Source organism: Pinus tabuliformis, chromosome 2_1 (genome assembly GCF_031772625.1).
Source record: "Pinus tabuliformis cultivar Carrire ecotype Pingquan chromosome 2_1, CPIR1, whole genome shotgun sequence".
Classification (NCBI taxonomy): domain Eukaryota; kingdom Viridiplantae; phylum Streptophyta; class Pinopsida; order Pinales; family Pinaceae; genus Pinus; species Pinus tabuliformis.
Genome location: NC_142299.1, coordinates 317,419,157 through 317,445,293, shown reverse-complemented (window position 1 = coordinate 317,445,293; position 26,137 = coordinate 317,419,157). Strand labels below are relative to the sequence as shown.

At 38.5% G+C, this 26,137-nt stretch overlaps 1 protein-coding gene across 1 annotated transcript; it reads right to left on the bottom strand.

Moving 5' to 3' along the window:
* Positions 1 to 3,636: 3,636 nt before the first annotated feature.
* LOC149200133 (uncharacterized) lies at positions 3,637 to 6,081 on the bottom strand. Its single transcript, XM_089400862.1, has one exon. The coding sequence runs from the start codon at positions 6,079 to 6,081 to the stop codon at positions 3,637 to 3,639; it is 2,445 nt and encodes an 814-aa protein (XP_089256988.1).
* Positions 6,082 to 26,137: the final 20,056 nt, after the last annotated feature.

The window sequence follows — 26,137 nt, the reverse complement described above, 5'->3', positions numbered from 1 at the left end:
TTCATGACCTCAAAAGCCTCAATAGAGTTTCGGGTGCAAAGCTTTGGTGGAGTTGGCTAAAGGAATCGGCAACCCCATGGGCCAAGCTTTGGAAACAGAAATATGCAAGAAATTGGCAGGAAAGGGATCATATTCAAATGTTTGGGCTTATCAAGGGCTCCCACATTTGGAATCTTGCTTGGGAAAATAGAGGTATTGTCCAGCAACACAGCTTCAGGGAGATCCGAGATGGGAACCTGGCAAGATTCTGGGAGGACAATTGGTAGTAAGAACCAAAACTGGCTAGGGAAGAACTGACTGATCTCAAGAATGACATTGAAAACAAAGGTTTATGCATGGTAAGTGACTTCTGGGAGCAGGTAAGGAACAATGGAAAATGGAGAATATGGAAGGATCTAGGCTACAAGGAAGAGAGCCCTTTGAAAGCTCAGGCAAACTCTCTTGCTATGGACTTGGAACAAAGGAAAATTTTGGTATCATCCTCGCCTGACCAACTAAGATGGGGAAGAAACACAGAAGGTAACTTTAACCTAAAAGAAGCCAAACAAATAGCTCTAGGATTTGATTATCAAAACCCTGATAAGGCATGGAAGAACCTCTGGCAACACCCGCATTGGATGAAGATAAAGCTGTTCATGTGGTTAGTTCAACAAAAGAAAATTCTAACTTGGGAAAATCTTCTGAAGAAAGGTTTTGTTGGCCCATCCAAATGCTATCTGTGTGGCACAAAAGAGGAGACGATGGAACACTTACTCAACCTTTGCCCCTTCACCTCAACATTGTGGGATTGGGTGGCCTCAGTATTACTAACACTTAGAGGAATTGCATGGAAAGAATGCAATGGCATGATTTTCAAGGGAAAAACTGGCTCAACCCAGAAAATTATTGCACAGATATTAAGACAGCTCAAAGACACTGTTGGTGCCATGTTAGGGAGACCTCCTGAGAACCCGACTCAGCCCCAGGACACTCGTATACTGCTGCAGTTGGGTCTCCATTCGCTATTTCCCCATAGCATACACAAGGATGTGAGCTGGATAAACGTTGGTAAAGATTTTTGGCAACCTCCTCCTCATGGTTTCTTGAAAATTAACATAGATGGAGCCTCTAAAGGAAACCCAGGGATGGTTGGTTTTGGCGGGGTCATCAGAGATGAGTAGGGGTGCATAAAGGACATTTTTCATAGCCATCTGGGAACTGCCACAAATAACATGGCAGAGCTCATGGCCTTAGAGCAGTGCCTAGAAATACTAATTGAGTCAAATTCTCATAATGTCATCATTGAAGCAGACTCGGAATTGGTTATTAATGCGGCCAAGAAGATCTACAATGGAAAAGCACCTGGAAAAGTATCAAAACATTGGTGACTTTTGCAGGTCTTTCAGCGTATTCATTCCCACCTTCAAACCCTAAGAACAGCCAGCTTTGTTCATGTGCGAAGAAAAGCCAATATGCTAGCTGATCGTCTGGCGAATGAAGGAGTGTTTTGCAAAGAAATTTACAGCAGGCATGCATGGGACTCAACACCCTCGGGGAAATTGCGTGAGGATTGTCAAAGATAGGTAGACAAAGACATGGAAAACTTCCAAACTATTAGGACTGAACAAGAAGGAAGACTAGTGGAAGCAGGAGAAAGCGGAAGTGGAAGTCATTTTTAACCGTTAATTTTCAAAGAAGAAGAAAAGGAAAAAAAGGGGGAAGATAAATGCTTAAAACAGAGCTTTACACAGGGGAGAAGCACTTAGTAAACATTAGGTCTCTTCGTTGGTTGTCGGCCACGAATCTTGACAGCCTGTGTAATCTAATGGCCATTGGGCGGAAAAGCAATCGAAGGTTAACCAACAAAGCGGACCCGATGCTCTTTAGTCTAACGGTTTATAATCCTCATCGAGTCCGAAAAGGCAGTTATAGACTGTGCAGGTTTTAGCTCCGATATCTCGGAGGACCGTCAGATCAATCGCCGAGTTCTACAAGAAATTGGAGCTTAAGTTTCAAAATGGACCCGAACTTTTATAAACCAATGTCTCACAATCATTTCGGGTCTGTGAACCAGGTAAAAGGGGCGCAGGTTGCCGAGGCGAGAGTGTTTGTGATCGTCGGATCACACGAGATCTTAGATGGTTTCGGGTTATGGATTTGGTTACCATTCATAGGGTTAGCCCTTGTTGATCCTTACTTTATAAAGCCATGTAACATATGTAATCTTTCTTGCGGTTAATAGAAGGCTCCACTCTTATTGCATAACGATAATTATAATTAAAAAAATCAAAATCCCACAATATACATGTAAATTAAAATTCCAAAAAATAACAACTACACAACACACTTCAGTGACACATCTAAAGTGAATATACATATAAATTAAAATTCCAAAAAATAACTACATAACACATTATGTACAAATATACATTATATACATAACACATTATGTACAAATATACATTATATACATGTAAATTGAAATTCCAAAAAATAACAACTACATAACACATTTCAATAACACATCTAAAATGAATATAAATATAAATTAAAATTCCAAAAAATAACAACTACATAACACATTATATACATAACACATTATGTACAAATATACATTATATACATGTAAATTGAAATTCCAAAAAATAACAACTACATAACACATTCAAAGTGAAACATCCTACATAACGCACTTCATTATAACATTCAAAAAGCTAAACATTCATCTTCATTAACACATTCAAAGTGAAACATCCCTACATAACACACTCCATTATAACATTGAAAGCTAAACATTCATCTGCACTTGACCAAAACTAGAATATGAATATAAATATCAGAAAGATTTAAAAAATATGAAATAACTTCCCAACAATAATTATAATTATATAAATCATTTAATTGGAAAAATCAGATTCCCACATTATAAATCTAAATTGAAATTCCACAAAAATAACAAAGTACATGACACACTCTAGTGAAACATGATTCACTTTGAGCAAAACTAGATAAGTAATCCTGGGAAGTTCTGAATTTTAAAACCATCGCACATGGCTGCAGCAGGCATAAACTAACACTTACAGCATCACAACAAAAATAAAATTATTTACATAGTTGGAAAGAATATAACCGGACAATTGCAGAAACAAATTCAGTCCTTATGTGAGAACTTGGTTCTCACCTTCTCTTTCTCTGCGACTTCTTTGGCGTTTTTGTTTGATAACCACCATTGGGCTTTATATTTTCCTTCATACTTTGCGTTTCAATCACATCGCTTGGGTTTGGCTTTCCATTGACATCGCTTGGGTTTTGATTTTCCTTCAAGTTGCTCTGTTTTGGCTTTTCATGCACATCTATACGGTTTGCAATATCAACCAACGCACTCCTTTCTTCCTCTGCTATAGTTGAATGCTCAATCTGTAAACATCTTTCTGCAAAATCTTTAAATTTTTTGGTTGCCTCTTTGAGATTTCGAGAAAGCAAACTCTTTTCGTTCATAAGAGAATTAATCTGTCCTCGCAATGAGTTAATTGTCTTCCCCTGTTCTTCTTTTTCGCTGAACAATTCAGAGTGTTTTTCTGTCATCTCTTCACATTTCTTGATAGCCTCTGCATGAAGTGTTTCAAATTCCTGCAATACCTTGACATGTGTTTCCTGCTACTCTACAATTCTTTTGCTCAACTCCTCCACATTGTACTCCTGAATTACATCAGAGTTTTGTTTGACATTTTCATCTCCCTGCAAAGCCTCCAACCTCTCTGCAATGCTTGCAGACGCAGCTTTCAAGTCCTGCCTTTCATCTTCCATACCAACCAATTTATCCTTGTAGTCCTCCAACTGGGCCTTCAAAGCTTCCGTTTCAGTCTTTAGCTCTCTATTGGTCTCGCTCAGGGACCCTTTCTCGCTAGCCACCAACTGAAGCTTTGTTTGTAGCTCTGCAAGTCTGCTCAGCAGGATCTCCTTCTCAGCATTCCAATCTTCCTCTGCCATATGGTAACTTCTACTGATCTCGGCAGTCTCTTTTCTGGCAACTTCTAGTGAAAAAAACACTTCCTTTTCCAATTTCCGATCCTCATTGGTTGTCTCTAATTCTGATGATATCACTTGAATTTGATTTTTCAACTTCAAAACGGTAGCCTCCAGATTCTTCTTATCAAGATGAAGTGTTCTACACTCCTCTTCTTTCATAGAAGTTTCAGTATGTAATCTTTTCTTGGCTTCCTGTAAATGTTTGAGTGCTCGAGAAATCGCACCTCGGTATTCCTCATCCTTCTTTTCAAGTTCTTTTCTCAATTTTTTCTCAGCCTCCTTCCATTCTTCGGTCATTTTCCTTGCAGACTCAACTTCTGATACCAACTGGGCCTTCCAAGGCTCCGCCTCCGTCTTTAGGTCTTTATTCGTCTCGCTCAGCAACCCTTTCTCGCTAGCCACCAACTGAAGCTTTGCTTGTAGCTCTGCAAGCTTGCTCAGCAGGATCTCCTTCTCAGCATTCCAGTCTTCCTGTGCCATTTGGTAACTTCTGTTGATCTCGGCAGTCTCTTTTCTGGCAATATCTAGCGATAAAAACACTTCGGTTTCCAATTTCCGATCTTCATTGGCTGTCTCTAATTCTGACGATATCACTTGAATTTGATTTTTCAACTTCAAAACAGTTGCGTCCAGATTCTTCTTATCAAGGTTAAGTCTTCTACACTCGTCTTCTTTCATAGAAATTTCGGCATTGAATCTTTCCTTGGCTTCCTGCAATTCTTTGACTGCTTGAGAAATCGCAGATTTGTATTCGTCATCCCTCTTTACAAGTTCTTCTCTCAATTCTTTCTCAGCCTCCTTCCATTCATCAGTCATTTTCCTTGCAGACTCAATTTCTGATACGAACTGGGCCTTCAGAGACTCCGCCTCTGTCTTTAGCTCTCTATTTGTCTCGTTCAGTGACCCTTTCTCGCTAGACATGAACGCAAGGTTCGTTTCTAGCTCTGCAAGCCTGCTCAACATTTTCTCCTTCTCCACATTCCAAGTTTCCTGTGCTATTTGGCTAATTCTAGTGATCTCGGCCGTCTCCTTTTTGGCTGCTACGATCTGTGATAAAAGCACATCCTTTTCCAATTTCCGACCTTTATTGGTTGCCTCTAATTCTGAAGATCTAGCTTGAATTTGATTTTTCAAACGCGAAACAGTATCCTCCAGATTCTTTTTATCAAGGTTAACTGCTCTACACTCCTCTTCTTTAGCGGAAATTTCGGTATTGAATCTTGCTTCAGCATCCTGCAATTGTTTGAGTGTTTGAGAAATCGCAACCTGGTAATCCCCGTCCTTCTTTCCAAGTTCTCTCAATTCTTTCTCAGCCTTCTTGAATTCTTCATTCATTTTCCTTGCTGATTCAATTTCTGATACCAATTGGGCCTTCAAAGATTCCGCTTCAGTCCTTAGCTCTCTGTTTGTCTCGCTCAGTGAGCCTTTCTCGCTGGACATCAACTCAAGCTTAGTTTCTAGCTCTGCAAACCTGCTCAGCATTTTCTCCTTCTCCAAATTCCAAGCATTCTCTGCTATTTGGCTACTGCTGGTGATTTGGTCAGTCTCTTTTTTGGCTGCTATAATCTGGGATAAAAGCACTTCCTTTTCGCATTTCGCATATTTAGCGGTTACCTCTAAGTCTGCAGATATCTCTTCAATTTTATCTTTCAACTGCAAAACAGTTGCCTCCAGATTCTTTTGATCAAGATTAACTGCTCTACACTCCTCTTCTTTCGCAGAAATTTCGGAATTCAATTGTTTCTCAGCTTCCTGCAGTTGCCTGTGTATTTGAGAAATCGTAGCTTCGTATTCGGCATCTTTCTTTGCAAGTTCTTTTCTCAATTCTTTCTCAACCTCCTTCCATTCTTCAGTCATTTTCCTTGTAGATTCAATTTCTAATCCTAATGCAGTGACATTTGTGGACAAAACAGCTTTTTCTTCTCTTAAGCCAGTGATTTCTGTCATAAGGATTTGATTGAGGTCGGTCAACTTCGATACTTTATCATCTCCTCGCGTGGAAGAGGGATCATTTGCAGCTTTAGCTGCTTGTTGCTCACATCTCTTCCTCTCGCCCTTCTTATTGCCTGCCATCTTGTTCGCTTGCGAGGCCAGCCTGCATGCGCCAGGAATTAGGGATAGGGATTAGTGTAAATCGATTTTCAATATCAAAATTCGGAATTGGTGATAAAAGTTGCTTTCATATTACTCAAACTCACAGAACCAGAACCAGAATACAAACATTAGGAATAATAGCTTAAAAACTGTCCAAATACAGAGTCGATACAGAGCAATTTAAGACAACGCAGTCCAAATTTTCGCAAATAACAAATCAAACTTGCGCAACTTCTAAATCTCTCAAAATTCCAAAACAAATAAGAATCTAAAATTTCAAATTTAAATATAATTCTTTGATCTCTCTTCATACAAAAGCAGAATAAAGAAAAAGATATGGTATACTGAAATAAATACCTCTTTCGAGAAAAAGAATGGCTTCTCTTCAAGCCTCGACGACAGACTCTGCCGAAAAGCGTCTCGCCCTTCGCAAATTCTACGGTAACTCCCCTGCCAAATCGCCCTTTGCAGATTCAATTGTCGCTCAACTAGCTCAAATTTTGGAATGGCTTGTACTCTTCAAGCCTCGACGACACACTCTGCCAAAATGCCTCTTGCCCTCTGCAAATTCTACTGTCACTTCCCCGCAAAATCACCCTTTGCAGATTCAACTGTCACTCACCTGCGCAATAGCCTTTTGGAAATTTACTGCGGAAGCTTCAAGGTGAGACCTGCGAAGAAATAGAAGACAATCACTTCGAAAGCTATTACTGTGTGTTGCATCACACGGACATCTGGCTTGTCTATATATATATGAGTAATCGATCGTTTTAAGGTTAGAAAACGTATTGATTTTGTTTGGGTAGGGAAGTGTCGACCCAATGCAAGTATGCGATTCAAGCAAAGGCGACTTAAGAAAATGGTCAAAGGTGAATTTTTTTAATGGAGAGGTCATTCATTTTTCAAGACATTAGGGTTATGATCCTGAGTATGAAGAAGTTCTTGATAATCTTTATGTTTAAATTGTTTTTGGTTGAGTAGAAAATATAATTATATGAGATCCCTTTGTTTGTAGGACAAGGGACTCACTTCCACACAACTAAGTCACCAAATTGGTGTATGAGATTTTCTTGTTTGTAGGATAAGGGACCCACCTCCACACACGATTTCACTACTAAGTTTACAAAGGCATACTTACTCTAACTCCCTTTGGTTTTGAACCCGTGACCTCTTAGGAGGAAACACATGCTCTTAACCATTGGGCCCACTCATTAAGGGATATGAATAGGCATAATATAATAATTAAATAAAAAAGTGTATATATAACATTTGATACTAAGTATATTTTAGGTCAATTTTTCTATATATATATTTAAAACTTTCAATTTTAACATATAAAATTATAAATGTAGTCATGGTCATTTAGTAATTAATGATAGGTGTATAAGGTTGCTTCTTGAAATTGTTGTAAAGGAATGCATGTTTTCTGAAAATATCAAGAATGCACAAATGTTTTAGGAAAAATCCTATTCCTATTTGAATTGCTTCAACGCTTCCTAATCTTGATGGATGACCTATACAAGTGTCTATGTTGGCTTCCACATTAATTTCAATCAATTAGAATTGGATATGGACACCATTACAAGGTTATGTGCATCAAGGATGGCTCATGGAGCCATAAGCATGGGTAAGGAAGTAAAAAAATGTTTTTTGATTTTATTGATTTTTCCCAAGCTCAAGAGTAATGAATGAGTCCTCAAAGCAACATATGAGTTCTTTGTAGTGATTCCTTGCAAATTTCAACTAGGAGACATGCACCATGAGTAGGTTTTGTTAAATGGAAATGGATGTCACGATTTAAACATGTTTTAGAGGGGAAATAGGGCCTTAAACATGAACTGAATATTCTTAAGCTCAAATTCCATGAACAACACCTAAAAACCATGTCAGAATCCCTCTCTAGGTAGTATTTGCGATTTGAGTTGAATATGGATTCTATTACAAAGTCTTGACCATAAATAATGGGTCTTAGTCCTTGGCCAAAGTTAAGATTGGGAAACAAAATCCTGAAGCCCTAAACCTTGCTTCATGCGTAGGATCCAAGGAACAACCCTTAAATAACCACATGGGACCTCTATACAACATATTCACCTCCATGTGACACCATGGATATATTATTTATGAACTAGGAGTGCTTCTCAAGGTTTAATCAAGTTGAAGGTAGGATAATAAATACCTTTCTTTATCAGTGAAGCTTCTCATCCTCAAGAGTTATGAACAACATCTACAACCCATGAACCATATTTTAGGCTATAGTTCCATTAATGCATCCTTTAATAACTACATGGACCCCCTATTATCTCTAGCCCATTACAGGGATATGAGTGCCATGATTAAACCACAACATAGGCCCTAAACAATAATGTGTCTTAGGTCAACACTAACAATGGCTCTTAAGAGCATGGTTGGTGTTTTTTAGCATTTGAGTGGATGCACATGCCATGAATATGTTTTGCATAGTGGAAATGTGTCTTATCACCTAAATATATGGTTCACAGGGGGAAAGGTGCTTCATCCCTAATTGAACCTTATTGAGCTTAAATGCCATGGTTAAGGGAGGAAAGCACTTGTGCCATATGACCTAAACATAGCTTCTTTGTAGGTTTTTAACCCCGTATAGAAATTACCTGCATACGAATTCTAAAACACATAAAATAAACAATGCAAGAGCATAACACATAAAATACATATACACAGAGATTCTCCCTTGGATCCCAAAACCGGGACTACCATCTTGATTTTTCATTATATTCTTTTCAATGTTACAATACATATTTATACATGCCGAAGCATCCAATACCATGAACCGAAAACCATCGCGTCCAAAACCATGGACGGAAAACCATCGTGTCCAAAACCATGTGTGAAAACCATGCACAAAACCATAGGTAGGTCCGCCCAACCTAATATACATCGGCTAGTCGTGGAAAGAATATAACACAACCCAAAATTCTCCCACTTGTTGTTTTCTTTTCATAGGGGGCCATAGGAGAGCTTAATCATTTATACAGCCCTGTAATGTCCATTGTTTCTCTACACCAAGAGAACTTCTCAGAGCTCACAAATTTTTTCAATGCATCTACAGTATTCTTTAAAGTGTCCACCTTTACCAGCAACACCCTTTTGTATTCTATCATATCCCTCACAAAGTGATACTGAACATCAATGTGCTTTGTCTTTGACTGATAAGAAAGGTTTTTTGCCAAGAAAATTGCACTTTGGTTGTCACAGTCTATCCTTATAGCTCCCTGTACTAACCCCATACTTGAACACAACATGTGCAACCAAACTACTTCCTTGCTTGCATGAGTGGTTGCCATGTATTCCGCCTCTGTAGTTGATAGTGCCACTACAAATTGTTTCTTACTCATCCAACTGACTGCACCTCCAAATAGGTTAAACACATACCCACTTGTAGATCTTCTCTGATCCAGATCTCCAGCCCAGTCTGCATCAACAAAACCACAAATATCTGTATCCAATCCTGGTCTTTCTTGGTAGCACAGACCATAATCACTAGTGCCACGCAAATACCTAAAAACCCGCTTCTCTGCTCTCCAATGCTCCTTCCCTGGTTTTGACATAAACTTGCTCAATAATCCCACTGCATGTGCAATGTTTGGTCTAGTACAAACCATCGCATACATCAGGCTACTGACTGCACTTGCATATGGAACATGGGACATGTCCTCTTCCTCTTATTGTGTCTTGGGACACTGTTCAATAGATAATTTTACACCTACAGGAATAAGAACCTTCACCGGTTTACTATCCTGCATATTAAACCTCTGCAGTATTGTCTCGACATACTTTCTCTGGTTTAACCAAAGCTTCCTCTTTGCCCGATCTCTTTTAATTTCCATGGCCAAAATATAGTTTGCAGCACCAAGATCTTTTATGTCGAATTTGGAGGACAATTGGGTCTTCAAATCCTGGATAATTTCTTTGTTATTTCCAACCAGCAACATATCATCCACATACAAGGCCAAATAAATAACACGGTCACCAATTAATTTAAAATAGACACAATTATCTTCTTTGCTTCTGGTGAAGCCAAGACCCCATATAAATGTATCAAATTTTTGATACCACATCCTTGGTGACTGTTTTAACTCATACAGAGACTTCTTTAACTTGCATACCGGTTCTTTCTTACCCTTCACCGCAAAACCTTCAGGTTTCTTCATGTATGTCTCCTCTTCCAGATCCCCATGAAGAAATGTTGTCTTCACATCCATCTATTCTACCTCAAAATCAAAAGCAACAACAAGAGATAAAAGTAATCTAATAGAAGATACCTTGGCAACAGGAGAAAAAATATCACCAAAATCAATTCCCAACACCTGGGAATAACCTTTTTCTACCTATTGTACCTTTGAGATAATAGTGGTCAGCTATCAATGCGAGAGCATCTAAGATAAATGTTTTGGGGGTTTTTGTTTTGATTTGGGAGACCAATGAATAAAACAAATATAGAACTGATATACCTAACCCTTTGAATAATATCAATATCTCAGTAAAGGGCTGCTATAAAATTTCACATAGTGATAAAGCTTGAATAGTGGTGAGCAGAAAACAAAAAATAATATGATTATCACAATTCTCAGATAGACAATTACATAATCATAAGTATGAAAACCTCTAACTGATGTTCAAAAGGTTCAAGAGAATATGCTTATGCTTACAACAAGATGCTGATGATTTATTGATTCAGAGGGAATTAATTAAACAAACAATCCATTAATCCATTCTCTTTAATGATTATCACTTCAGAAAGCTTATAGGAATAGATTGAAACACAATTATTCCTACCTAGTTATCTCTGTAAAGTCATAAGAATATGAAGAAAAACATAATGAGTAATACTGGAAAAACTTACATGAAACACAAACTGTGCAAAACAGAATTCAGAATCCTTTGCTTCGTATTGAGGTTCCAGAAAAGTCAAGTACATCAAATGTCTAGAAATGCTTCATCAAGGGTGCAACCAGGTTCAAAGCTGAATAGTGAGTAATGACCAACAAACAATGAACCCCTTGATAACTCGAGAAGAGAGTTATTTATACAAAAATAAGAAAATATCCTAAACTTTTTAAGGATTTATTCTAGGAAAAGGAAGAATCTTCATGCAAGAAGATAGAGACAACTATTGAACTGCTTCTTGTTGTCCCTGTTATTTAGGTTCTACTGGCTTTGGTTTTTGATATTTTGCCTTTTAAGCTGCTTGTCTATTTGATATTTACGCTGGACGTGATGTTCACTTATGATCTTTCATCTGATACACTTTGACCTCTGTGAATATCCTTTACTGTGTCCTTTTACCTTTACTGTACATTTCAAGTTTTTACTGTATATTTCAATAGTAAATCATTTAACTTTTATGTCTCAGCATCAGGTAATTTGGATTTTGATTGTCTCGTTTGTCCTTAACTGTATGCAGGATTTTGAATTCATTTTCTTGTAAACCTGGAACAACAGGTTTCATATGATCACCTGCAAAACACAACAAATGTTAAGAAAAACATAGGTTGGCAGGGAGGGCCAAAATGGCTTCATTTTGAGTTGAAAGGTCTATGGAAGGAGTCCAGAGCGTTATCGGAAGGTAAACAATGGTTATATGGGTTGCAAAGGCTTAGGGTGGCGTAGGAGGGTTTGTACAGGTTTTTATGTGTAAACGAATGAAAAGAGCGAAGGTGAGGGTTTAACGTCTAAACAAGTAAACATTCAACTTTTAAAAAATTTGGTGCAAATCAGAGTGAATAAGGAATACCGCATTTGAGAGTACGGTGGAGTGGTAAGCGGAGCCATCGCACCACTTTTGTGGCGAAGGTGGTTTTTAGAGGGGGTCACCCGATCTACTCTGTTGGCTGACACGTAGCACTGGGGGGTCGACGCAAAACCACCTTATCGGGCGGGTAAGGTTTGGTCGGGCCAACCCAATATGGATGTGGTGCGTTGGATGAGAGCGCCTTTGATCTAATGGTGGTCAGGCGATAAAGCAATATGGAGGAAAAAGGGAAGAGAAATGGAGGGGCTCGGTGGGTTAATTATGATGGTATCACGCTTAATTACAGGTTTAAACTCAGATTAGGCGATCAAGATGATTAACAGAGGTTTAATTAACTTTATCGTGAATCAATAAGTTAATGGGTTTTGGGTGAAATACATATTTTTATAGTTAAAATAAAGTTTCAGGTTACGTAAAAGGACTTAATAATATACGGGAATGGGTATTTTAGGGATTTAATATATTAAATTAAAAGTCAATATGAATATGAGTGGAAAGGAGATATGCTAAGTATAATGTAAATTTGGAATTATATGCTCGTCATCCACATACATTAGTACTTAGGATAAAACTCATTTTGTGGGTTTTTGGGGTATTTGTGAGTGAAAGGGGAATTAACATGGGATTTCCATTTTTATTAGGCAAATGGTGTTTAGCCTTTAGGAAAAGAGGTTTTTTAGGGAAATGAAAAAAAATGACTTTTGTGAAGGGAATTCCAATATTTAATACCTATAAGTCATTAAGCCGAGGGTCCGGTCCCACTAGAAGTTAGAGAAATGCTCCGAGTCTTTATGAATGAAGGTGTTAGTATTGAAGAACATTTGGGAAGGGGAAATTAATAAGTATGTAGTGGAAGATGAGATGAAATGAGGGGGAAGTTAACTAATCAATTGTGAACTTCAGCAACCTTTCTTCTACTTACCCTTTTCTTATCCTAACATTTTTCTTCACTTAATGGGTGCATTTAAGCTAGCAAACCCTTTTTTTCTCTTTTTCTTTTGAAAGGCAAACTATCTGATTCTAACCTTATAACATCCAAGGGCTCAGATTAAACTAATGAGCTCCTTATTATTCTCTACCTAACTACTGATCTGCCAAGATTAAACAATTTGGCTAGATCTTTATTCTCTAACTATAAACATGAAATTTAAAGCATGAAGCAGTCAAGATTAAACTATTTGACTATCATGGGTTGTGGCATTTATGACAAGCTGCACACAACCATTATTTTGCAGAAAAAGGTAAAATAGTAGTGGCATTTGAACTTGCACACTTTCAGAGTTTATTTCTTTTTCTTTTCTCTCTAACCTAACATTTTGTTTTTTGCCTTGATTTTTTAGGGCATCTATCCTAACATTTTCTTTGATATGGACAAATTTATGAAAATATTTCCTAACATTTTTATTTAATATTCTTTTTTTCCATATCCTATCTTAACATTTTGTAAACATATTTTTCATTTTTTGACTAATTTATTCTATCTTATCAAAACCAAAAAATGCTACAACATCGGCTCCAACTGGGGACTACTTTCTCCTGTAGAATGCAGAGAAGCTACAGATCCATGTGCCTTCTCCTTGGCCTCTGGAGTCTTTGCTGTAAAAAGTCTCACTGACAGCGTAAAAAGAAACTAGAATATTTAAAATGAAATGTATCCCAACTTCTTAGTATTGAATGAAATGTTTGAGAAACCTTCCATTTACAGGATAAGTGGAATAGTGTCCCTTAAGATTTTGTGGCACAAGGTGTTGTTACCCTTTACTTCAACAATTGCTAATGGACCAAACCATAGATTATCAAACTTGCCATGCTTTCCCTTTTCCTCCCTCCTAGAGTCCCATCTTAGAACTAGGTCACCTTCTCTGAAGTCCCTTTCCCTGGCTCTTCTTTCAAACAGGCTTTTCATATTATTGTGTTATTTCTTCAACTTGTATTGAACTTCATCTCTGTTTTCATTTAGTTCAATAATCTGATTTATCCTCCTCGAAAAATCATAAGGTTCATCTGTTGAATCCTGCAGGAATTTTAAAACTGAGAAGGCCAAATTGGTAGGGAAGATTGCATCTTCCCCATAGACTAACTGAAAAGGAGATTTCCCAGTAGATATTTTTGGAGTTATTCTGTTTGCCCATACTGCATAAACTAAATGAGAGTCCCAACTCTTTTTATGATCTGCTAGGGTCTTTTTGATTACCTTTACTAGACTTTTATTTGAGGATTCTGCGAGGCCATTACCTTGAGGGTAGTATGGAGTTGAATGATGTAACAAAATCTAATATTTCTGGCAAAACTCAATCATTTTAACACTAGAGAATGCTGTTGCATTATTTGTGACAATTTGAGTTGGGCAACCAAACCTAGATAAGATGTTTTCTTCAATGAATTTAATTACTACTGAATCAATAGCATTTGTTACTGTAATTGCTTCTACCCATTTAGTGAAGTAGTCTATTGCTGTGAGAATCCATCTATGCTGATTACTTGAAGTCGGATGGATTTCTCCAATAAAATCTAATCCCCATTGAAGGAAAGGTGCTGAGATTATTGATGGTACTAATGGAAGAGCTGCTAGTTTCTGCTTACCAGCAAACATCTGACAAGGAACACAACCTCTGACCTTTGCCCCTACTTCCAAGAAAAATGTTGGCCAATAAAATCCTCCCCTTAATATTTTGTATGTTGTTGCTCTCCAGGAATAATGTCCCCCACAAAATCCTGCATGAAATTGATCAATGATTCCTTCAGTTTTTGATTCTGTTAAACATAATAACGAAATATTTAGTGGATCTTTCCAGTACAAATTTGCATTTATGATGCAGTACTTGACTGATTTCAATTTAATACTTTTACATTGGGATTTGGAAAATGATGCTAGACACTCAAAATGGAGGAGAAAATTTACAATGTATTTATACCGATTTGACAATAGAAATTTGTCATCAATATGTAAAGGGCTAATCTGATCTGAAAGTAAAGGTTCTTGTGGATTATTTTCTTCAGGTTGAAGAGAAGGTTCTTGTGGATTCTCCCCTTGTAGAACTAGGAAAGGTTCTTGTGGATTCTTTCCTTGTGCAAGGAGATAAGGTTCTTGTGGATTCTTTCCTTGTACTTCTAAAATAGAATTGATTCCAAGCACTTTGCAATTGGATTTTGCTAGAAGCTTGGCTAATCCCTGGCCTTTTAATAACTTTGTAGTTTTGATAGTTAGATTAAACTCAAGTATTTGATCCACCTACCTCTTTTCCCATTAGTGTCAGGTTGAGTTAAAACAATTTTTACAGCACCATTAGGAACATAAGCAGTAATAGGTGAATGTAGGACATACATCGTGAAATATTTCAGGGCTTGAATGAGGGCATAGGCTTGCTTCTCAATTATTTCATATTTAAGCGCGACATCTCTCATAACCTTATTGAAAAAGGCTATGGGCTAGTCATGGGAATCTTCATTCTTTTGTAATAGGACAACAACAAGGGTTGTTTTTGAGGCAAAAGATAAGATACTGAATGGTTTAGTATAATCAGGGCTGGCCAAGGTGGGAGCTTCAGAGATAGCTTTCTTGATCTGATCAATTTCATTCCTGGAAGAGTCAATCCATTTAAATTCATGATCCTTTCGGAGCATGTCGCTTATATCTTTTACAATCTTTGCATAATTCGGGATGAATCTCCTTAAAAAATTAATCTTACCTAGAAAAGCTTGAATTTCTTTCTTGTTTCTAGGTAAGGTCAATGTTTCAATGGCAGACACGTGCTTAGGATCAATTACCACTCCTTCCTTTGAGATTATATGGAATAATAATTTTCCTTCTTTAATAGCAAACAAAGACTTTTTAGGGTTCAATGATATCCCAAATTTCCTACACCTGTCAAAAACCTTGTTCAAGTGATTTAGATGTTTCTAATTAGATTTAGAAAAAACAGTAATGTCATCAAGATAAATAACTACAAATTTGTTTACCTGACCCATGAAAGCTACATCCATAGCTCTCTGAAATGTTGCTCCAGCATTTGATAAGCCAAATGGCATTCTAGCGTACATAAATGTACCCCAGGGTGTAGTGAAGGTTGTCTTTTCCCTATTTGTTGGATCAACATTCACTTGATTATAACCTGAAAAACCATCAAGCATAGAAAGTCTTTGTGCTCCTGAAACCATTTGAAGTAACTGATCCATCTTGGGCAAAGGGTAATTATCCTTTAATGATGCTTTGTTCAAATTTCTAAAGTCCACACAAAACCTGATTTCTCCATTATTTTTCCTAGTTGGAACTAAATTTGCAACCCAATTAGAATATCTAAGAGGGAGAATGATTTGGGCATCTAGCATTTTCTTAATTTCCCTTTCTACAGTTGGTAGAAGGGCTGGATTTATCCTCCTAAGTTTCTGTTGATAAGGTTTTGCTTCTGGCTTCAAAGGAATCTTATGTTGTATTAATGAAGTGTCATAGGTCTTAAGATCAGCATAAGTCCATGCAAAAACATCCTTATAATTTTGAAGTAACTTAAGATAATGAGCCTTGATCTCAAGGTCTATAGATGCACAAATTTTGATGCTTTTGACATCATCTTTTGTTCCAATGTTAATTTCCTCTATGTCCTCTTAAGAAGAAATGGACTGAGGATTTCGGAGAACATAATTTTGATCAAACAAGTTTTCTAAAGGTATCAAGCCTTTTGGAATAAAATTGTTAGACAATTTAATAATATTATGATCAGCCATTTTTGAACTGAAATCTGAAGTATCATTCTCACTTGTATTTTCATTTATTTCAAATCTATCTTCATCAATTTGTAGAAGAGAAAATTGATCTACAAGTTGTAGAAAAGATTTCAAGTGTTCATCATCTTCAAATATCTACCAGTGTTTTAGATTGTCTGGGATAGATGGTCTATATTTGACTTGTATTTGGTAGAGTACATTAGTTTGATCAGAAATTTTAAATGAACTAGTAGAAACAGCTAAGGCATCTGCATGAATATTATGATCTCTTGGAATATAAGTCAAATTAAAGGCATCAAAGAAGTTTTCAACTAAATCCCATACTTCATTTCAGTAAGACCTAAGTCTAGGATGTTTAGTCTGGAAAATACTTCTCACTTGTTTGACAATAAGCTCTGAATTAGTAAAAAAACTTAAGTTTTGAACCTTTAAGATTTTGGCTAATTGCAATCCTAAAAGGAAAGCTTCATATTCAACCATATTATTTGTAACTTCGAAGCCGAGCTTACATGATTGGGTAATGTTTTCTTTTTTCTGGTGATATTAAAACTGCTCCAGCTCCTGATCCATCTTTTGTATAGGAGCCATCAAAGAATAGTTTCCATATATCAGTTGTATTTGGTACTGGAATTTCAATTACATCTTCAATTTTAACTTGAGTTTCATGCACTTGGTTCGAAGAGAGTTGAAAGCAACCAAAATCTTGGTCAATTGCATAAATGGGATGGTTCCTTTGCGGGTATGTTTTACAAACAGTGTGTACAAATCTCACCTCCCTATATAATCTTAGCTGTTTTCCCCCATAAACTGGAATAGTAACATAAGACATATCCATCTGAAGAGTTCCCCCTAATTTGGCACAGCAAGACCTTGAAAGGAGCATTCGAAATTTGGTAGGTATATTTGTGACAACTATATCAAGTACTATACTTTTCACTGGAATTTGGGCAAGGGCGAATACTAAATCCTTAATCAATCCTAAGCAAGGCACCCTCTTAGAATCAAAGGTGTACAAGTCATGATAGGATCTAGTTATGTCAACTTCCAAATGATCCATGATAGTTTTTGGCATGAGGTTATGTGATGCTCCAGAATCAAGCATACAATTATACAACATGGAATCATTTGTCTTAAGAGTTACATAGAAAGGAGGCACTATTTCATCTATCATATCTGAGCTTGGGCCAAAATAATTGCTGGTTTTTCATCTTGCAGACTAATGATATCACCTTCAACACCAACCGAGGTATTTTATATCCATTTGGAGACCTGATTTTTATACCCAGGGTTTTTAGAAAGTTCTGAAAGGGGAATTGGGATTTTAACTCTTTTTCAACATTACAAGTATTCAATGCAATTTTGTTATTTTGAGGAATATCAATTGGCTGTTCTAATGGTCGAATAAAAGTTGTTTGAGTTTGAGTAGCTTTGGCACGAGGTTCAATTACTGGAGTTTCCGTAGGAGGTCTTCCAGGGCTAGGCCTAGGCCTAAGGTCATATCTTTTGTTCAAGTCTGCAATTAAAAATTCAGAGAAAGCATGGTATTTAGAAACCTGTGAATATTCTTGATCTTCTTGAACCTGATTTTGTTGTGAGAGAGGAATGATAACTGTTTGATCAGAGGAAGTATCCAAATTATTTATATCTTCAGTGATGGTCATAGTATTATCATCAGGTTGTTGATCATCTATCAACAAAGGAGTGGGAACCTGCTAATCATTACTAGGTCTCTAAAGAATTCGTAATGGTGGATTTCTTTGATACTGACCTTGATTTTGATTTTGGGATCTGGAAACTGTTTGTTGAGTTATCATAGGTTGAGTCTCAATCTTTGAAATTCTATTAGATATATTTCTAAGAAGAGAAGTTATTTCATCTATTTTAGAATCTTCAGTTTTAGTCTTAGAGGAACTAGAAGCCTCTGGTGTCGATTTGAGTTTTCTTTGGGCCTTTTCCTCTTTAGCTTTCAAAGTAGTTGAAGCAGCCCTGTTTGCTTCTACCTCAATAGCATTTGTTTGCATATCTTCAAGAGTTCTTGAAGTTCTCTCTCTTAGCATAACAACAAAATCATCATCAAAGGCTTTAGAAAATCTAGACTTTGTTGCTGCTACAGGGGGTTTACAATCAGGGGGCATTTTATGATAAATCTTATTGAATCTTTTGATAAAGTCTAATACAGGTTCACCAAAATTTATTTTAAGTTCATCAAACTCAGTAAGAAAGTAAAGAGGATCCTTTTTCACACCCCACTAGTTTTTAAATATAGTTGTAAGCTCTTCCCAATTTCTAATGGTATTTGCAGGTAACTGCCTAAACCAAATTCTTACATTTCCTTCAAGCGATTGTACAAACAACCTCATGTAAACGTTTTCTCGTTCAATATTCATGTTATCTGCAAAGTCTAAAAAGGCTTGAAGATGGTCTTCAGTAGAAGGACCGGTCTCTCCATTATACCTGGGAAGGTATTTCAAGTATCCAACTGGGAATGCATCAAGATTAGGAGGTAAGACTAAAGCTGCATATCTAGCCTGTACAATAGGTTGGAAAGTGTTGTGGGGAAAAATGCCTATGCAGGACGATCCTATCCACCTAAGGTGTGACAGTGCCTTAGCAACAAACAGACACAGCTATTCTAGTATTCTTCCTTTATGAATTAAGAATGAAGAGAGATGGATGGACTAGCCGGTGTCTTCCGTTTGTCCCTCGATCCGATTTCTCTTCTCTTTGAGAGTTCCCAGCTACTTGCCTTCTCGCTCGCCCAGCTTCAACAGGTCTCTGCAAGATCACAAGAAGAGAACACTACACAAAGACATAGATTCATATTCATAACTAGTTCAGGATTAGAAATAAACTAAACATACTAATGCAATCATACATCAAAGATACATCAGTATATAGGAGAAACCAAGATAGCTTTATTGATGAATAACAAGGTTCAGGAAGAGATACAACCAAGAAGGCTCCAATCCAGCATCTCCTTCCCAGCAAATGGAATTCCTATCTTCACCTCCTTTCAAAGCATTAAGCACCCAATGATTCCAATCTCAAACCAACAGCAATTCTTTGCAATAAAAAAATTCCAGCCTCCTGGATCTCATGGAGGAGAGATCCATATATAGATGTTTGGAGAGAGGATGAGTCAGCTTGAGATCTGACTAGTGTCCTCTCCCTCTGTCAGTTCTTGCTTCCACTTGGAGGTTCTTGCTTCCACTTGGAGACTAAGAGCCTCTCACTCATCACTAGTCGAATTCACTGAGGCAAGTGTCATTGAGGAAGATTCTGGAAGCTTCGAGGGTCTTGACACCTTGTTGAATGAACTTGCCATTTGTCAATTCCCGCTCAGCGCACCCTGGTAGTGCTTCTACTTGCGTTGCAGTGCAGGTAGCCAGTTCAGACTTTGCATTTCAGCGCAGACAGCTAGTGGAGCCTCTGAATTGATCCTGAATTGACTTGTTTTTGAGCAGTTTCTGGTGGAGAACTTCTGTGAATTGCTGTGGTTTGTTAGCCTTGTTCCTCTAGGGGTAGGAACAACATGTTTAGGGACTTTGGATCCCTTAGATTATGGACATTTCATGCTTATAACTGTAAGGCACAAAAATGTCTATAACAGTTGCCCCCTAAAGTATGAGGCCGTTTATCGGGTGAAATGATTTATCAGGAGGATCCGAAGTTCATCCAATGCTGAGAGGAGACCTGTAATACATTATTTTTCATACTGCTTTCATGATCTAGCTGAGACGGGCATTCCCATGCTCAACTTTATAAATTCATTTTTTTGTACATAGAACAGACAATCGTTTGATGGTAGACTGATAATTTCAAAGAAATTATCATCCTTTGGGTAGGATGATTATCTGCTGCAATGATGTACATGTCAATGTCTTTATCTTTCCTGAATATATATCGCAGCCCGGATGGATGAAACTAGATCTGGGGTCTTCAAACTCGTTCGATCTTCACTCTAAGTACAAGTCGATCCATGTGAGAAATGTCTTGAAGTCGAACATGGAAAGACATCGCTTGATTACCAGTCAATGAGGTAAACCGTTAACAAGCGCGAGAGGAATCACCGATAATGATAATGACCCTCAAGGTACTGCAGTACAATTCATGTGGTGTGAATAAAGGACTTGGCGTCGAACACCACGCAAAATCTTTCGGTCGAAGGTCATTGATGTATACCTGTCGCCGGAAGTGAGAAACTTGCCATTGAGGCATGCAAGCTTCAAAGTACTGAAAGGGGTTGTTCCTAGATCAACTTCTTGGATAATGAGCTGATGTCGACAAGAAGCGATCTGTCAAAGGAGGGCCTTAATGAATCCCACATCAATGACATGGAACGGAGCTAATGATTTTGATGGAGGTGAAAACGATCTGATGACATATGATTCAGGGTGGCGGTCATGAAAGGATGAAGGATAATGTACGGCAGTGGATGGGACACGGTTGACTTCTTTGAACGACTTCTCTTGAACATATGGCAACACTTATGCGATGGATCGGTAGCATTACCCCAAATATGGATGGGTATGGCGAGACCATGGTGATGTGATCGGTGAATGAAACAACCCAACCCGATTGTGGTACGGAGGAAAAGTGTCATGTTCAAGAGCGACTTGCTACCATCAAAAGTTTTCTTGAGTTTCTCCCAATTTTCCCCAGTCATTGCTGACCAGTACCTCTTTACTTTTGTCAAGCTTGAGGAGGATAACATATGCTTGTTCTATAACTTTCCCTTCGGGCAAGCCCATCGCTATGTTTTAACGAGCCTAGCGATAGTGAAACTCGTTCTCGTCTAAAGACAAGTTTGTCACTATTAATGATTTTAACGAGTCTAACGACAAAGATAACTCGGTCCTTTTCATTTTTAGAGAGTTTGAAAAGGTACGTAAAGTCAAATCCGAAAGTCCTTTTTTGTCATCTAATCCCTTAAGTCCGAAAAAGTATAAAACAATACCGAAGGGATGAGTTTTCGATAGTTTTAACGAGACGAACAAAACAAGCGCTCGATATTTTTGTGCAATAATCCCTCAGGTCCAAAAAGATTAAAATCTAGAGGAGGGATAGCACTTCCGGTCGCTTTAACGAGCTGGAAGGCCAAAACTCGGCAATCTTTTCATATTTTACGAGTCAGATGAAAAGAGCTTAAAGAAGACTCGTCTTTTGAGGAACGAGTGATAAAATGGGTTAGCAGCTGATTCCAGGTACAGGTTGGAATTTTCCAATCACGGCAGTGTCACAAGGATGGCTAGTGAAATCACTCTTCGCAGCTGTTCCTCAAAATGGGTAAACAATCATATGGAGGTGAACGATCGACCAATGGAAAAGTGGAGGTGACGGTGCAAACACGACCAAGGCTTTAATGGCTGATAATGTTACATTCACAGTGGTTATTTACCGGAAGATAGTTCATTTTTTAACGAGCTTAAACGCGGATTGAAACACTTGCTCGATCTTATGTTTATTTTTTAACGAGCATGAACTATATGATAAAACTGCTCGGATCTTGCGTTTATTTTTTAACGAGCATGAACTGTGTGCTAAAACTGCTCGATGATAAGTTTGCATGCCCCCAGCGTAATAACGCAACTAGAGGTGCATAATAAAGCATATTGGTCACTATTTAAGCATAGTAACGCTTGAGGTACAACCCATTACGAGGTTGCGCCAGTGGAATTCCATCATAATCCATTAACTCGTAGGCTCCTTTTGCGAACACTCATTTAACAATATAGGGGCCCATCCATAAAGAATTAAATTTACCTGCTCCCAATTTATCGGATTCTTGGTCGTAAAGCAAGACTAAGTCACCTTCTGAGAAGACATGGGGTTTGACATTTTTGTCGAACTATGCCTTGACTTGTTTCTTATGGGCTTCATTAGCCAAAGCGGCATCACGACGGGTTTCATCCAATTGGATTAATTCCAAGAAACGAGCCTCTTCTTCTGAAGTTCCGGGGAGGAGATCGATTGCGAGTTTAAGAGACGAAATTTCGCACTGGATTGGTAAGACTGCTTCCAGGCCATATACCAGTTGGAAAGGCGTGCACCCGGTCGCATTCTTTACTGATGTTTGGTAAGCCCACAAGGCTGAGTACAGGATTAGGTGCCACCTTCTTTTTTGAACTCCGATCATCCTTTGCAACATACGCTTCAGGACCTTGTTGATCGCCTCAACTTGTCCGTTGGCTTGCGGATAATACGGGGTAGAGCTGTCATGAGATAGCCCTAGCTTGGCAGCTAATTCAACCATCATGTGATTGCGAAAATGCGATCCATGATCTGTAACTATAGCCTGTGGTACGCCGAACCTGGCGACTACATGATTGAAAAAGAAAAGGGCAGTTGTTTCACCAGTGTTATCTAATGTAGGCATCGCCTCGGCCCATTTGGTAAAATAGTCAACGGCGACTATGATATACCCATGCCCCCCGGTCGAGGTGGGGTTACATGTCATGAAATCGATGCCCCATTTGGCGAAAGGCCCAACAGCAACTATTGGCTGTAAAGGTGCGGGTGGTTTTCTGGTTTTGCTATCAAAAATTTGACAAGCATGGCAACTTCTGACTGCGGTTATGCAATCTTTGAACATGGTTGGCCAGAAGTATCCTGCTCGTAAGATTTTTTGTGCTGTTGCATATCCAGATTGATGCCCCCCACACGCGCCCGAATGACACTCATTCAGGGCTTTTTCGGCCTCCTCATGGGTGAGGCACCTCCTCAGAACTGTATCGATACCACGATGGTAAAGCGTATCACCGACGATCATGTAGTCTTTTGCTTGGTATCATATACGTTTCTGTTCAGAGTGAGAGGTGTTAGGCCCGAACTTTTGGGTTTGGAGATAAATTATTATATCTCCATACCACTCATTGCTCGTAGATATCAGAAACAAATTCTCGTCCACGATTGATTCTTCGGATGTTTCATCGTTGGACGACGATGGGAGATCGCATAATAATTCTGCGAAAACTAGAGCTTTCTTTGATTTGGATTTTACAAATTCCAGATCAAAATCTTGAAGGATCGCTATCCATTTTGAATATTTTCCCCCCAGCAACTGTCGCGACAATATATAAGTCATGGGGTTGCAATATGATAAAATGGTAGTTTTCTGAAAGAGGACATAATGTCGAAATCTTTGAATCGCTTGAACAGCTGCAAGCGCTAGTTTTTCAACATAAGAATATTTGCTTTCTGTATCATTCAAGTTTTTACTTAAATAATATATAGGATGTTCAATTCCATCGACTTCTTGAACTAAAACCATCGCAATGGTCGTATCCGCTGCAGCCAGATACAGGTTAAAATCTCTTTGATAGTTCGGGGCATACATTAATGATGCTTTTACTAGAGAATCTTTCAGAGCGTCAAAGGAAGCTTGCGCCACCTGATCCCAGACAAAAGGTACATCCTTTTTCAAAAGACGAGTATAACCTTTAGCAAGTTCTGCGTAATTTGGAATGAACCTCCTCAGAAAGTTTGCTTTCCCTTGGAGTTTCTGAATCTGAAGCAAATTTGAAGGTGGAGGCAAATTGATGATTGCCTGAACCTTGCAAGGGTCGAGACGAATCCCATCCTTAGAGACTACAAAGCCAAGTAAACGACCAGAACCGACACAAAATACACATTTGTGTGGATTGAGTCTTATCTTGTAGTGTTGACAACGTAGAAATATCGCTCTTAAATGCTGCGGATGATCAGTCCGTTTTCGCGAATGAGCCGGAAGGTCGTCGAGGTATGGTTGAACGATGTTCTTGATGTCATGGAAGGCATAATTCATTGCCCTCTGAAACGTCGCCCCTGCATTCTTTAAACCAAAGGGTAATTTTCGATAAGCGAATGTGCCCCACGGACAAATGAATGCAGTCTTTGACTGGTCCTGTGGGCGGATATTTATTTGATTATACCCGGAAAATCCATCCATGAATGAAAAGATTTCACATCCGGCGCATTCATCAATTATCTGGTCGATGAAGGGTGTAGGGTAGTTGTCTTTCGGACAAGCTTGGTTTACATCCCTATAATCGACACACACTCTAATTGTCCCTTGCTTCTTCATAACAAGGACAATATTCGATACCCAATCAGTTAGAGGAACCGGGTAGATGAAACCAGCATGGAGAAGCTTTTCAACTTTTGCCTTAATGGCAGCGGCTTTCTTGGGGTGCACCTGCCTGAGCCGTTGTCTTACCGGTTTGACATCTGGATACATCTTAATTTCGTGTTCAACGATACTCGAGTCAATGCCTGGCATTTCATCATATGACCAAGCAAAGACATCTCTGAACTCGCAAAAAAGAGTGTTATATATTTCCAGTTCTGAAGGAGAACAACCTTTTTCGACATAAATATTCTCTACAACATTTGTTTTAGTCGAGATATTTATGGCTATAGTCTCTTCAATATTGGATAAGTTTCGCTCAGAATCCACCGTATTTACAGTATTTGATAGGAATTCAAAAACTGAAGGTTGATAAAGGTCGTGTTGAGTATCTTCTTCATAATCTGGAAGAAGGGAACGATGGTGGCAATCATTCCACGGTGCCCCCTCAATCAACATTAATTGTAGGATTCCTTCGTCGGTTGCATGCACTCTCAACCAAGGATCTAATGGGGTACCATATTCTCTAGACCTATCTACCCAAACATTTGATGAGCGTTGATTTGGGTTCGCCTCCCATGCTCGAAACATTGATTGCTACAATATTTCTATTGGGCTTGGGGGCAAAACCATTGCATGATCCATGTTGATATCGTCTTCTGAGATCTTTGTGGAAGATATCATGTTGCAGGCTCCTACCAACGCTACTTCTCCTATATAGATTGGAGGTGGAAGTGCGAAAGTTCCCATTAATGTGGGGTCTTTCAGTAGGCCTACTCCGATATTTTGAAGCGAATGGTTGCTTCCATGGATCATGGGAATGCTTCCTGTAACTTGTGAACCATTAGGGAGGAAGTTTTGTTGGTCGACGATCGTAATCCCTCCTTGAAAAGGGAATGCGATCTTTCTAAAATAGGTCGACACTACAGCTGCCATGGCATATATCCATGGTCTTCCCAGTAGGATGTTGTAGTCAAGATTCCCATCGATGACTTCAACATCTATTTCTACGGTTTTTCCCTCTAGTTCAACCTTCAAGTTATTTAGGATACCGTACGGGGTATATGTCCTTCCGTCGAATGCTTTTAATGTCGTCGAAGATCGCGACAAGGTTGGAGACCCTAAAGTTTTCCAGCAACTCATCGACATAATACATGTAGATGCCCCCTCATCAATAATTGTTCGGTGAACAATTTTGTTGAGGGCTTTCACTTGAATAAGGAAAGCTAGTTGAGCTGGTAACTGAGGATCGTATCCTTTGTGGTCGAAGGATACAAGATTGGAATCCTTAGGATCAACCCCACCAATGGCCGATAACAAAGCCTGCCTTTGGGATGGACAATTTTGTAGTACTTCAAGAGTCGACATAGCGGATGGCGATTGGGCCAAATCTTCCACTATGTTATAATGCTGCGCCGCTC